This window comes from Glycine soja, chromosome 6, assembly GCF_004193775.1.
Source record: "Glycine soja cultivar W05 chromosome 6, ASM419377v2, whole genome shotgun sequence".
In the NCBI taxonomy this organism is placed as follows: Eukaryota; Viridiplantae; Streptophyta; class Magnoliopsida; order Fabales; family Fabaceae; genus Glycine; species Glycine soja.
In genome coordinates, this window is record NC_041007.1 from 22773681 (window position 1) to 22789918 (window position 16238).

Here is a 16238-nt window from a genome sequence, read left to right on the forward strand (position 1 = left end):
CCCCTTTCCTCCTCCTGTGAAGATAAGTGTCTCCTTTTCCTTTCTCTTTTCTTTTCTTCCTCCTCTTTCTCCCTTCAAATTTAATTAACTATAAAAAAAACCTTCTAGAAAGGCCTTTTCGTAAGCAAAATGCTCTATTCCGAAAGCATTTTTGCTTACAGAAAAGTCATTCTAAAAGCATTTTTTCAAAATCCAAAGCAACCTTTTTGGAAGTGCATTTTGTATATTTCAAAAAGGAGATTTCAAAAATCATTATTGTGTTTACAAAAAGCTCATTACAGAAGCAATAACTGCAATCTAGAATAGTCTTTCCGAAAGTGTATTTTATATCTTTCGAAAAAGGCGTTCTATAAAATACTATTTTTGACTTATGAAAAGACTATTCTGGAAACAAAAATTGCAATCCAAACATACATTTTGTATCTTCTAGAATGACCATTCCAAAAGCACTATTTTTGTTTGCGAAAAAGGTGTTCCATAAGACTTTTCCTTTCAGAATGATCATTCCATAAGAGTATTTATACCTAGAACGCCTGTTTTGAAAATAGGTTCAAAACTCAATAGGAACACCTATTCCGAGAAGAAGAGTTGAGTTGAGTCAAAAAGAAGAGTTGAATTGGAGAAGAAAAGAACGGGAAAGGAGGGGATCTGGACTTACACTAGCTACAACATCTAGTAGAGGAAGAAGATAGAGGCATAGGTCAGGGTTTTTAAAAAAATGGAAAATGCAGGATGCGATAAGGTACAGAATTCAATTGCCCACAAATATGTTTAAAAATAAAAAAACAATGACCAAATGGAAGTTTACCCTTTTCTTCTATACGAAATCCTCACAGAAATACAAATATGCAAAAGTTTACTGATCAAAGACACAGAATAAATAACGATCACCACAAAAGGATTTATACAAGTTAAATCTATTTATAGGACATATGCCCAGCTTCTCAAGTCTCATCCTTCGCCTAGTACAAAATCGACGGGGAATAAACAATAAAGGAAAGGGATAACAAAAACTATTGGTATCAGACCAAAATTTATGATGACAACAATACAAGAAAAAGAATGATATATCAATTTATATAGCCTATGTACTAGGATTACAACATAGAATGTAGAAGAGCCTGTAGCTCAAACATAAACGCCTAATTAGCCATTATTGTGATAAGCGTCTAAAAATGATATGTTACACAAACATTAAACTACATGAATCAGGGGACTCATGCTACAAACTTGACGTACAAAAATCCCACGAATGACTGAGTATAAGTATAATCTATCTATCTACTCATCTCATTCTTGCATCCTGAAAGGTAGGACTGTGCCAGCAAGAAATACTTCTCTTTGTGCCTTTTGTACTCGTGGTATCGAAGGAAAAAGTAACCAAGATAATCAAATTCAATTGCAGACATCTTTGCCTATTTATCATTAGAAGCAATATCAACAGTTGAGGATGTCATTTGATTAAGAAAGCATAGCGACCATATAAGAGGAAATATTACCTGAATTAGACCCCACAATGCCCAGAAAATGTGAGAAGCAAGGGAAAATGTATTTGCCTCAACATACAAAGTTTCAAGATCTTTCTCAGACACCTGTATTATATTAAGTAAATGATGATCTAAAAGAAACACAGGAGATACCCATACAGGGAAAAAAAATTAAAACTACTGCGTTATATATTCCAATAACTTATATACCCTCAAGTGCAACAAGGCATGCTGAGATAAGGCTAAATCAAGTCCAAGTCAAATTTGAATAAACTTCAAGAGTAGGACAAAAGTGGGGATTTCGGGAAGATATTCAGGCGGTTTTATGTAACATACATCAGCCTTTGCAAACCAGCAACAGCAAATATCAATCCAACATTAAACCATAAAGACAACCTAATATAGTTGATGCACCAAAGGGATAGTGTGTCAAAGTGAACAAAAACTAATGGAAAACCACAGAATATACATTGAAGTAAAATGCAATCATCACCACTAACCAAATCAGGCAACTTTCATTCACAATGCATTAAAGAGATTAATCACTGATATGTAAATGAGTTTTGCAGGAAGTATAAGGAAGAATAGGCCAATTTCATTAAAGAGCATTTACTTCTATAGCAATCAAAATAAAGCTGAAAAAACAAAATCAGGCAGCATGAAGATCATAACAGAAAAATCCATTATGGCCCATTACAAAACGTAGTAAAAAATTTAACCATGATACCCTTACAAATGCCAAGCACCACTGAAATGGTTTTTAAATCTTAATTCTTAAACAGCACAAATGAAATATGTCAAGCTAGACTGTGGATAAGATGATTGTGGCTATAATTGATAGAGTATGGGCATCTTATTTTTAGAGATGATTGACAAGCTGGAGGCAATGAAATAAAATAGAATATGAAATATTTAACCCCTTCACTGTGATTAGTACCTCTTGGGGTCTTTCAGGTTTCAAGTAATGCCTGAGGAAATGATATTGTTCATTCATATTTGGGTACCTGCATTATGAAAATGATGAACTGAAGTAACTAACACAAATCACGACTAAAGGAGAGAAGCAAGCATAAAGAACTTACAAGTCGTAGTCACATTCAAAGCCAGCATATTCTGCAAAGTGGTCTCCTATATCATAGCCTCTGTAGTTGTACGATGCATATTCATAATCAATGAAGTAAAGTTTATCTGGAGAATTGTCAGAACAAATTGAAGATGAATTTATAAATAAGTTGGTTGTCTAAGCGTATTCTCTCTTCACATGTGAATGTTACTATTTTTAGGAAGAATAAAGACAAAGGAAACCTTTAAAGACCCCCCCCTCCTTCACACACACACATATGTGGTAAAGATGAAGATGTAGTGACACTATCTAACTCTTGAGTTCATAAAAATGGCATGCACACAAAATGGAAAGCATAAGAAAAAATCTAAAATAAATATAAGCTACTGAAATATGCTTTAACATCTACAGTCACTTCTATAATAAATAAATAAAATCTACAGTAACAGGGTTGAATCACAAGTATGTTTACAAACAAGGAATTTGGATACCTTCTTCACAATTCATCATTATATTTCCAGAAAGCAAGTCATTGTGAGCAAAAATTACAGGAGATTTGAGTAGATCACACAATCCCTGTTGCAAAATTTAAAAAACATAACATCTGTCAAGAGAAAAAATTGTTGACATTTGACAACATAAAAAGAATCAATCACTACCACTAATTTATCCTTTTCAAAAAATTTCACAAATTTATAAGTTATTATCTTCACAAGCACAAATGGAATGGAAAAGGCTATGTTTCATGATCCCTTTGGCCTGGACGCTAGGGCACTTACTTTTTCAGCCTGTCCTAATAAATATTTAGTAAAAGTGATGCGATATTAACAGAAAATAAGATGGTAAAATATAAACTTAACTTTCAAATCTAATGATTAGCATTGGACTTCCAAAGATGATGGTAATTTATATGCATTTTGACTCCTGCATTATAATGAAAAATAAATACAAAGAAAAAAGCTAAGAAACATATGGAAAGAGCAAGTACCTTGAGCTCAACAATTTCATCATGGACTTCCTTGAATGAAATTGTCTCATAAGTCTTCTGCATTTTACTATCATCAAATTCAAGAACAGATGCTGAAAAAAAAAGTGGCAACTCAAATACTAATAATATCAAGCTTTCAAGCATATACACTAGTCCTTGACAAAATCATATTACATGAGGTTAATCTAGCTGGATGATAGTTTTAATATGTTGAAGCTGTACATCTCACATAAGACTAGGGATATAGAATGAAAATCGTAAGAAGCTTTTATGTAACAAAAAACAGACACCAAATAGATTACATTGTATATTTAAAATTAAATCTATAGGCCCAAAACAACTTCAGATCCTGCACAAGGCATAACAGATCATTCCAGTATAATAAGTTACTTTCAAACTTAAAATCAGGTAGAGTGGTGAAACTGAAAAGGCTAAAGGGTAGTTCAAAACTTTGGCCAAAAACAAAGGCATATAGAACTCAAAATAAACACAAATTAAATTGACTTCAAAAAAATTTACAAAAGTAACTCAATCAAAAGAAATAGAAGCGGACAAAGACCAAGCAGGAAGAAAAGATAAAGGACCTTTCTCAAAGAACTTCCAGACATCATTCCATAATTGAGGTTCCTTTGAGCCTGGAATTTCCACATGATGAAATCTTTGAAGTTGCTTAGCTATTTTAGCAGCCAGCTTTGGCTCTCGCATATCTGCCATGAGAAAATGTATTCATTAAGTCATTAAATCGGTAGTAGCTCTCTGGATATACAAAGCATAATAAAATGATACATTTAGCCAAAAAAGAAATTTCTATAATTGCTACTGTAATGTACAGTAAATGCAATACTGGGTAGTGGGTACAGATTCATTTTTTAGATATGCTTAAGTTTCTAACAAATATTATCAAGAACACCCAAAAGTAGGAAATTTAATAAAATCTATTAGCATTTATCAACCTGACATTGTCACTCGTGTTCTAAACATGAATTTTTCCCATTTGTACCTGAAGGAGATAGAGTGTGTGCATTTATAAAAGATTGCACCATGCCATTCCCAAATATGCCAAGCCACTTAGCACCAAATCCTGCAGCTGTGATGTATTTGGTAGCCTAGACGCCAAATTTCACAAGCAATTACAAGGTAGAAACTTCAAGTAAACCATTGAATAAATACAGATAAGCAATTAATCTAACAATTATAACCTACAATGTTTTGCAGATGATTTAGAAAATAAACTAACACCATTAGAATTCATATATTTCTCTTATTGCAATTCACAACAGAGATCCTCTGTGCACATCTATGAAAGAATATAAATGTAAAGTACATGTAGACGTGCAAACATGGTTTCTCTTCGTTTCTTTTCTTTTATAGATTTAATGAACAAAATTTTTAGCACATCTACAAGGGATTTATGTTTCTGTGGCATTCAATGTTGTTGGAAGTTGTGGTTTGCTTATCCTTTCCCAGCATATGGCAGAATAATGAAATCAATAATACATATTTAACAAATTAATATATTTATGTTGAAAGACATTTCTAAATCCTAATTCCCAAAAAGTGAAATACCAAAATCTTTATATGCAACATCATCTAATACAGAAACCCCATTATAGAAAATATAGAAAATGGTAGAATCCAAGAAATATTACTACACCACAAACATATATACAGTTTCAGCTACCAAGTAACTTTCAATCATTCATCAGCTAGAGAACAACAGTTGCAGAAATAAAAAAATAAAAAAAAGAAAACAACATCAGCACAAGATGACTGCAATGCTTGACTCGGAAAGCATGCACAAGCATTCAGTAACTTGGCTAATTTTTGTATGTAATCATGCAGGGTCTAACCTGCAATTCCCTCTGCCGATCAATAATGTACTCAGTGTTGGGTCCATACAATCTGACAGTTATAGTTTCCTCAATGCAGTTTTCTTGTTTAACTGAAACCTTGAGTACTGAACGATAATCACAAATATATCAGTTAGGTCCCACACCAACAATACAAGGCTAAGAATGAATTACAAGTAACTAAGCAACCATACATAGCCATTCACCATACGAAAATTAATCTTGAGTCAACAATAATTTTATTCTTTCTTTTTCAGAACAAAAAATGAGAATAACAACAAATAACTAACACAAATTTGTTATGCCCCCGGAAATTTTCTCAACAACAAAGCAAGAATCATCCAAATTCGACCACGCCTTGAACATATCCTTGCACAACTTTCTGCAAGAAATCACAAGAAAATTAAAAAAAAAACAAAAGAAAAGAAACCATGCAATTTCAGGAATAGAAATGAACAGTGGCGAAAAAAGCCACGTGAAATCGCAAAAAAAGAAAAAAAAAACGGTTCAACATCGGAAGACACGTTATAGATTCCTCATCACAACTCCAAATCCAAAGAAATTGAACGATTCCTAAAAATCTGGAATCGACAAATCTCAAAAACCTGACCCCAGAAACGACGAAACCCAAGCAAGTTCAAAAGAGAAGCGCGCGAAATTAAGAAAGAAAGAGAGAAAAAAAAAAGGAAGGAAAAATAACAACATATTATTGTTTTATTTAACAAATGAGAAAGAAGAAAAAAATGTGAGAATTACGAACAGGACGAGAGGTGTCATTTGAGGAAGCTCGAGGGAGGGGTCAATGGTGAGATGTGAGGGATGAATCTGCGAAGCGTAGTCATGGCGAGCTTGCTCAGCGACTTCAACGGGATTCCAGATCTTAACCTCTGCACCCATTGATTCAACCGAAGGAGAAGAAAAACAAAGAGAAGAGAGGGAAGAAAAAAAACAACAAGAAGAACAAGGAGGTGTGTGAAATGATATGAAGAAAAAAAAGGGGGGATGTGGGTTTGTTTGTGTGGTGTGTTGGGTACTTTCAAATCGAGCGAGCGGTGTCTCTGTCTCCTCCTCCTCCTCCTCCTGAGTCGACTTTTTGTTGTCCCACGAAATGACCGATATGGGCAACACGCATAGGCCACGTAGTGTTGCGTTTACAATGCTGCCCCGGTCCCAATTGGTCATTGTGATTTCACTGGCCTTGTTGGTAGTTAATTAATTTAATGTTTCTTGCAACAACACAACACTCTTGTTACACGAGGAAGTTAATAAATTAGGTATGCTTTCTTTTGATGACTGAGAAATAAATTTGATATGCTAGTCGGTCAAAATACCTTTAACGATTAATTATTGATTTTGTTGTTAAATTTGAGGAATATAGTTTTTAGTCCATTAAATTTAAAAATATTTAATTTTTTGAATTTTGATAAATTATTATTTTTTGGTTTATAACATAATAAATAATAAATTAATATTATGATAGTTTTTAATATTTTGTGATAATTTTAAAATATAAATTTAAGCTGCTAAAAATATAAAAATCAATTTATGTAAGTTAAAAATTGTTACAAAATATTAATTTATTGTATTAAGACAAAAAACAATAATTTATCAAAATTTAAGAACCTAAAAAAAGTAGTTTTAAATTTATGGGACTACAAAACTACACTTCTCAAATTTAATTAAAACTAGTTTTGATATCAAAGACCAACTTTTATATTTATTTTAAAAAACCAATTTGACAAAAAAAAATGAATTGTTTTTACACATTAAATCATAATGCTCCTTCATTTTAAATTGATTAACAACTTCTCAGGTAATTAATATATAGTGGTATATGTTTTTAACTATCATAAATTAATTTTTACTTTTTAATTGGTTAAATTTACATTTTAAAATTATCATAGTTAAAAATCATCACAAAATATTAAAAATAATCATAAAATATTAATTTATTATGTCAGAAACTAAAAAATAAAATAAAATTCAGAAATTAAAAAGTTATCAAGATTTCAAGAACTTAAAAAACACATCTTCAAATTAAAAACTAAAATAATAATTAAGCCTACTTTTTATATTATATTGTATTTGTAAAGATCTAATACTAGCTTTTCGTATATCTTTTTTTCTTAATTCAGCAAAAAAAAAAATCTTTTTTTATTTTGACGTCGCTCTTTGTATCTCTTTACTCCATCAATAGTCACTTTTAAGTTTTTAACTACCATCCGTTAATAAAAATGTATAACTAGCAAAAAAAAGTCACTTTTAAGTTTCAGCACGCATTCACGGTTTCTCTCTCCTTTTATGTGAAATGCATTTCACATTAGACATGCCAAGAAAATCTGTACCCGTAAGTATCCGCCGAATCTGTCCCGACTTTGACGGTTAATACCTGAGTTGACCGGGTATGGGTCAAGTTCGGGTTTTCCCCGATAACCAAAAGTCGGGTACGAGTACAGGTATGGGATTACTAGACCCGTCTCGACCCCGAACCCGCCCCGCCACTTGAAATCTTTAAAATTTTTGCATAATTTAATCAAAAGGCATATAATTTTTATTACTAGTTAATTTTATTTTAAAATTTTTACATAATTTAATATTATTTTCTTAACTATTTATGTAGACACACGCGTTATAATAAATTTATTGATATATAAGTAGTTAAAAATAAATGTTTAACAATCAATTTATTTTTTTCTAAAATCAAATTTTTAATATTTTTTTACAAAAAAAAATATTTTTCTAAATGGTGTGTAGAACGGGGTTGGGGATACCCGATACCTGACGGGTACGGGGATGGGACAATAAATTCAAATTCGTCGGGTATCGGGTATGGGTATGGGGATATGTTGAGGAGTCGGGGTAAGGGATTGGGGAGACAATACCCGACCCGCCCCATTGCCATGTCTATTTCACATGATATTTTAAAGGTTAAAATATGTTCAAAACTATATAAAAAATAATATATTTTAATTTTGTGAGTACTTATTAAAAATTTTACAGATACAAATTTTTAATATTTTTATATTTATCAGAACAAAATTATATTTTAACTTATTAAAAAATATAACTATCTTATTAGTTCTTAAATTTTTTTAACATTTCTGATTTTTATCGCTAAATTTGTTGATTAGTAAAAAAATTAATTTTTTTTCATCTAATGTTTTAGTCTTTTCTATTTATTTTGGCAATTAAATGTGTTGTGACATTATTTCTATTAATATTTTATTAATTTTTTTACTACTAAAAACCATTAAAAATTACTTCAATAAGACACACACAAGAACCCAAATCAAGATCTCAGTCATGTGTACAAATAAGGAAAAAAAAAACTAAAATCAAGAGCTCGAAAGAAAAATTGCCTACATAATATTTTGAGACCAAAGTTTCACACATCATAACAAAATGAGGAAATATATGCCCACAAAATATACCCTTCATCTCAACTTCTCGGAGCACAAGATTCCATCTTTAGCAAAATGGTAGAAGTGAGAGTAAGGTCAATTTAAGGGTAAAGTAACTAAAAACTATACTTTAGGTCCACTAATAAAAATATATTTGTCATTGATTTTTATAAAGTAAAAAAAAAGTCAATTATACGGACAAAAATGTCATATATGTTGACAAAAAGATCTCCATCTCAATCATCTTTAGCGTGAATTTTCCGTCTTCATAGTGGCATTGACCACCACAAGGCGATTGATATGGACCTCAACAACTTTGCCCTCCATGACCTCCACCTCTTCCTTGATGTGCATGTCGGTGGCCTTGCAAAAGGCTTGTGTGAGGACCTTGATTAATTTTAAGTCACTAACTCTATTAATCTTTTTACAACTCTATTAACTTTTTTATTTAATAGTTATTTTATAAAATATTTAAGAAGATTTTAAATTACTAAGTAAAAATATAATAAAAAATGTAAATTATTTTTTTGAGTATATAACCAAAATTGTCCCAGGAAAGTGCGATGCGTTGACAAATTGTCCCTCAAAGATAGGTATTACAAATTTAGTCCTTAAATGTGCAAGAAGTGTGATAAATTAGTCTAACCGTTAAATTTGTAAGACCATTTTAGCATTAAGTTGTAATGTTTAAGGACCAATTTGACAATAAGTATTTTTTTATGATTAATTTGACATTAAGTTGTAAAGTTTAGGGACCAATTTGTCATTAAATTATCTACATGACTAATTTGTCACACTTTTTTTTACAAATTTAGAGACTAAATTTAAATTTTTCATCTTTCAAGGATCAATTTATCAATGTCTCACACTTTTAGGAATGAATTTGACTATTTACCTTTTTTTTAATTAATGCTCATGAAAACTTTGAAGTATTGGATGCTTTAAATCATGGTTTGTGGTAAATTTTGGGTCTTAATTATTAAGTCATAGTGTTGCATGCTAAAAAGGTTAACATATTTGACACCAAATTTTTCAATAACAAAATATGGGAGTTTATTCACTTTTTTAATTCACTACTACAAAGAACACTTTTTACATCGATTAAAATAACGTTTTACATTGGTTGTACTGCCAATATCTATGCAAGAGATATAGAAAGTTTAACCTTTTACACTAGACTTTAACTAATCTTAAAAGTTTCCTTTTAAGATCGGTTTTCATACAATCAATCTACAATCAATCTAAAAACAGATTTGAAATGCCTAGATTGATTTTAAAAAAAATATGTTTTACCTCGGTTTTGTTTATCTTTTACATCGATTATTTCATTAATTGATGTAAAAACAACCTTTTACATCAATTTTGTCTTAAAATCGATGTAAAAGGTTTATATTTTACATCAGGTTAAAGTAAACTTCTTACATTTGTTATGGTCTCAACCGATTAAGTATTTTTTATTTGCGGTGTATTTTTATTCATTTCCCCTATAAAAAATCACCACAACACAAACAATCAAGTTGATCACAAGTTATAATATATTTGTTTAACAATAAAAGCATCAAATACATTAATCTAAACAAATTATAGTCAAATATTCAAAACATGTAGTACTTATTGAACCTTACATAATATAAGCAACACAAATAAGTTCATCACAACCTTATATATGTCTTAACATATAAAAACAAAAAAGTACTCATTGGAGTTTAACATATATGTATTAACATACAAAAAATTCTAAACAGAGTCTAAAATTTGCCAATTTCAAGAAGAAAAAAAAGTTGTCCAACATTGTCGAATGTTAGCAATAGCCTCATCAGACATTAGACCGAAATTGTCGAAGTTCTACAATTTCAAATAATATATGATAAAATATCAGTTCATGAACTAAAAACCAAAAAACATAGTTAGTTTTAATTGTTGAGAAGTACATTAATTACATGTTTCCATGTAGCAACAATATTGTTGGTGACAATTTTGAGAATGTGTCATGACATAATATCTATACTCATAGCTCTCAGGTTGCATTTAACTCTACAAAATGAATATAAAATTTGAATATAATTAGTAATTATTTTTAATTTTTAATTGATTGTTAGTTTGTAAACTACTTACATGAATAAAAATTCATATAGGCTTCTTTCTATTTGTTTAACAAACACCTACCATTTTTCTGATATTCATCCATAGCTCTAACATATATAAATAATCATGTGAATTACATTATATGTTTTAAAGTTATAAACATATACAAATAATTGATTACAAATCCATCAATTACTCCTAATTATTGTAAGGATTTTTTCTTTAAATTATGTTAGTTTGTTTTTAGTTCACAAATAGAAGAGTAAAAAGGAAAGTTCCTTTTACTCCTTTATTTCAAGTTTGCAACTAGTGAGTGCCTGTTCTAGCATCCAGAAAAACTTCTATCAGCTTGGTAATGGTATGTGATACTTACTTGTCATTAATTTTGCTCATTTTCCGTTGTTTTGTTGCAAAGTGTTTTGATCTTGGTGTCTTTGGCTTTTGATTAGTACTCTTCCCATCCACTTTAACCCTCAATTTTGTTGTAGATAATCAGATAAGTTAACCTCATCAAAAAATTTCAAACAATGTAGATAAATAAATCAGAACTAAAAAGTGGTTATCACACTCAAAATTTGATAGACACTTCTATGTTCATTGAAGGGTTTAAGCAAGTTCGTTTCAGGTTAGTACCAGTTTTTATTCCAACCCATAACAATTCATAGTCAAGAAATCAATATTCATTTTGATCACATTTTTAAGTTTTCAACTTCTCTTAGGAATAAAGGAGGTTAGGGACTTAGGCAAGACTAACTTTGTACTTCTATTAGAGTTATAAAAGTAGGAAAAACAATCTCAAAATGTGATTCAAATAGTATATATCCTAAATTGAAGCAAATAACAAAAGTATGCAAATCTGTCTAAACTAACTCGCCAACAACCTATTTTTTCCAAAATATTCTCCAAATATTCTAAGAGCCTCTAAAATTTGTTAAACCAATTATGTTCGAAAGAAGACACCTAAAACTAGAATATTATATGGGGAAGATGTGTAATTTAATTATGGGTTATTCTCATGAGCTCCAACAAGACAAAAAATATATATCTGCGAATTCAATAGATTGAAATATAAATTTTCAACTATAGCATGACAAGCAAGTGGATTCATAGCATAGGACTTATTTTAGATTGAGTTTAAACACTTTAGGACTCAATGTGTTTGGTCCTAAAAAGAATATTTTTTATCTCAACATAGTAAGAATACAAGAAAACAATGATGCCAATCCTAGATTCTCGAATGGCTTTCAGAAGAGCTGGTGTAATTTCCTCCCCTCTTCTAAGCCTTTCATTGTCAATGAAAGCATGGATAGCCCTTTGCTTCATAGAACTGTAGAGATTGCCAATGAAATATGCCACTAAAACTAAGGAACACATCATAAGTCTATCATGTCATCAGAGCAACATATACATAGGTTTTGTTCCTTTAGATCTTGCAATTTTTCATATATAAACAATGGTCTATCTAGAGTCTGGTTTATCTAAAAATATCAAGCAAGGTATTAAGTACATGTGATATGTAAATGGGCATGCAAAGAAAAATATTGAAAAATCAAAACCTTCTCTAATGCACATCAAGTAGCGAATTTCCATTTTGGACAATTTGGGTCTAAAGAGTTTTCGCAAATAATAGACAATATAATCGACTATTTGTTCTTATGAAAACCCAAGATATGCAAAGAACAATATAGTCGAGTATCTCTAGTATTTTTGTTTTGAGTGTAACAAACAAAATTTAGACCCACTAAGTAGACACATAAATGAGTTGATTATGATTTATTCGTTTTAATAAGAAAAGACGTGTCTTGAGTGATTGCCTATGATCAATAATTAATTGAGTAACTAAAAGGAAGAATGGAAATAGGGGAAATTAGTAGTTTCTTAATAATGTTTAAGTAGAAAAGTGTACAAAAATCAATTATTTGCATATAGTGTAGTTATATCTCTGTGTTTCTTGTTGTGACTAAATTGATTGTAGACTATGATTTAATTAAAAATCATAGTGTTAATTTATTTTATTGTAGGTAGAATGTTTTTAAATAATTGGTTTATTTCTAATTAATTGTATGAAATTGTTTACTTTCAATTATTTGTCTACGATATTTTGTTTTTAATTTAAATTCATTTAAAGAGATAGAAAAGATAATTTACCATTAGGATTTATTTAGATACACAAAAATTCCTCGAGTATTAAGTTTTATAAAAATTTAATTGGTTAGATTTAATTCTTAAAGCTAATAGAGAATTAATTTATATTGCGAAAAAATTAAGAGTGCAAGATTCCCATGTAAACCCCAAAAGATCATCATTACCAAAAATCCCACCCACCAATGGGAGAGGGGGCTGAGCAAAAACCCTTCCCCAATCCCTCTTTAACCAAAATCACACTCAACTTTTCCCTTACACTTGTATCCCACGACTACACTCCACAGACACCTACTAACACTTTAGTCATTCTCTCATTTCAACTTGGTAAGAAAGCTAGAAAATTCTTTTCTCTCACCTCACTTCAGCACCTTGAGAAAGCACAAAGCAAAACCATTTTTCCTCCCCTAAATACAGCCAAAACTGCGAGCCACACGGAGAAGGAGAAGACCAAAAATCAAATTTTGCAATTGGTTCTTGTGGTGGTGCCATTGCAAGGCTAGGAATCTTGCACTTTCATCGTCTTTTTTTCTCTAAATTCATGTAAATTGAACCTACGGTAAGGGGGTTCTTTTTTATGGGCTCAACCCCCATGGTTGCCGTTGGGAGGAGGCAACCATTTTGTAGTGAACCTCCATTGCATTGCATGTTGGAAAAACAAGTTTTTAAACCTCTTTACCAAACTGTTTTTATAAAGCTATGACATTGTTTTTTGCATGCATGTATTCTTCCCTTATTTTTACTCTGTTTTTGTCTTGTAAGTGCTCCTAATACAAAGGGGACTTTGTCCAATTTTTATTAGGATATTTAAGCAAGCTTTGATTTTCAAATTTGGGACTATAAGAAGGGAGAGATCAGTTGGAAGACTTTGTTCTCTGGACAAGTCTTAGAGATTCAAGCCTATAATAAAATCTATCTGTTGAATTTTCATGAACTTTGTCTTAATTTACTTTAGACACAATTTGAAGCAACATTCATGTTGAAGACCTTGAGAGATAAGGTCAGTTTAAGGCTTATCTATGACAAACAAGGTGTCTGTCTTGTTTTGCGAGCTGTGTCTGGTAGTGCATGTTTTTATTTAATTTTTTGCTTCTGTGGTTTTCAAATTCAAAATACGGTTACATTTTATTAAACTAGAGAGATTTTTTTTTCAACCATGTATATTATAAAAATCTATCTTCATTTTCTAAAGGCCTAAGCAAAATAGAGTGGTTGCAGTAAAGACATTTGTGAAGTATGGGAAAAGTGTTGTAAAGAAAATTTTATTTGGAATGACATAGAATGAATTTTGGTGCAATATTTACCTTAATGAAAATAAGGTTATGTTAGATTTAAAATTTAAGAAGTTGAAGTCAATTTGGTTTTGGGAAGATGTAAAAATATACAAATCTTTGAACTATGTCAAATCTTTAAATATTTTAATCTCATACGCCTATTATTTTTAATTATAATCTAATGATTGTTATGAATTATTCTCATGTTCTCAGAGGAGTTGTATTCTCTCTCTTTACACCCACATACACAACACACACTAATATGATATTTCATAATCATGCACAATTCTCAACTTTATCCTTCATTATTATGTTTTATCTTAATCAAAATTTATATGGTTTATCATCATAAAAAATGGGAACCGGGGAGATTGTTAGAATTGGACGGTCCAATATGATATATCTGAATGGTCCAAAAATACCCATTGTTTTGACGATAAGTAAGATATAAATTGTTTGTGAACTATACCTTTGTTCCCCCTCTCTCTTCAACAAGTTGTCATGTGGCAAAAGAGACAACTTGTGATAATGAAAATATTTGAGGAAGGCATAGATCCCACAACAAATAGTTTTTTCAAAAGCCTATAAAAGCAACTTCAAGAAGAAACACAAAGCAAGATAGTTGATCCAAAATATATAAGTTTTGAAGTGTTGCATCTCCATCAAAAGTATCAGACGCTCAAAAATAAAACTAAGAAATCTCACTCTTTATTTGTTGAATTTGAACTTCATTGTTTATTCTATCTTTGAGAGTTTTTAATATTTTATACATTCAAACCATTGTTTGGAAAATCAGGAGTGACTCAGTGATCAAAGAATATTTGGGTGTTCTTAATCTCAAGAGAAGATTAAGAGTGTGCCAGAAGTGGCATAGAAAATACTTGACGTAACCAAGAGTGACAAGTCAGAATACTTGTTTTGTAATCAGTTGGATTAAGTGAAACCCTTTACAGGTTGTAAAACAGATGTAAACATAATCAAGCTGAGTGGATCAATATAAACCAAATGTTTCTATTAAGCTTTTGCCTTTATACTTATATTCTCTTATGCTAACTATCACACACTTGGTTGCACAAGTTTCTTATTGAAAACTTTTATTTATATCTATTGGATGCTCTTTGAAAAACTCTTTTGAACTTATTCATTGAAAAAAAATTTCATATTTTTTCTAACACACTATTCAACCTCCTCCCCTTTTAGTGTGATATTTTCTATTTCATAAATATTATTTTTACATGTAATAGTTTTTTTTTTTTTTTTGCTTTTTGCCCTTGCAAAATATTTTTTTAGATTTTGCAAATTATGTTTATTTTATTTTCATCCTTAAATTAATTTAGATAGTATTAATATTAAAAAAATATTATCTAAAGTAATTTAAAGACGAAAAATGAAACAAATATAATAATCTGTGAAGACTAAAATAATTTTTTTACAAGAATGAAAAGCAAAAAAGAACGTTAAATTACAATGATTAAAAATATATTTAAGTCTAAATACATTTTATTCCTAAAATACTTTTAAATTAATTGATTTAAGTAGTGATTGCATTTAACAACATTGTAATGTTGTTAATAAGTGTAACTTGTATTATTAATAGACTAACAAATATATGATTAAAGTACGTGCCTCATTAACAACTTTCATAAAATGAAGGGTAAAAAAATAATTAACAATTAATGCATCTTAAAATAAATTTATGTTTCTAATATTTTTAAAAAATATTTTTTGTATATATATATAATATCTATAACTATTAATAAAGTTAATTATCTTTTTTTTCATATTTCTTATTCTTAAATTATTTTTCAATATATATTATATATAACTATTTTTATTTTTTTAAACCTTTAAAATATAATTATTGTCAATTTTTTCTTAAAAAATGTTATCATTACTTTTTTCAACTGGTATATATATATATAATAATAATTTATAATTAACTCTTTGA

General features: G+C 29.9%; 1 protein-coding gene across 1 annotated transcript; it reads right to left on the minus strand.

Moving 5' to 3' along the window:
• Positions 1-901: 901 nt before the first annotated feature.
• On the minus strand, positions 902-6512 carry LOC114416712 (probable ethanolamine kinase). The gene is made up of 11 exons (XM_028381689.1): positions 6149-6512; positions 5679-5770; positions 5389-5495; positions 4539-4644; positions 4123-4245; positions 3539-3630; positions 3042-3126; positions 2570-2675; positions 2425-2491; positions 1500-1592; positions 902-1415 (listed from the first exon to the last, which is right to left on the minus strand). The coding sequence occupies exons 1-11, from the start codon at positions 6283-6285 to the stop codon at positions 1278-1280; spliced, it is 1146 nt and encodes a 381-aa protein (XP_028237490.1). The 5' UTR covers positions 6286-6512; the 3' UTR covers positions 902-1277.
• Between the last annotated feature and the right edge of the window lie 9726 nt (positions 6513-16238).

Coding starts and splice junctions, on each gene's coding strand:
- LOC114416712 (XM_028381689.1), bottom strand. CDS start 6,285: ATGGGTGCAGAGGTTAAGATCTGGAATCCCGTTGAAGTCGCTGAGCAA. Junction 4,645..5,388: donor ATCGGCAGAGGGAATTGCAG/GTTAGACCCTGC, acceptor TTTGGCGTCTAG/GCTACCAAATACATCACAGC. Junction 3,631..4,122: donor CTGGAAGTTCTTTGAGAAAG/GTCCTTTATCTT, acceptor TTTTTTTTTCAG/CATCTGTTCTTGAATTTGAT.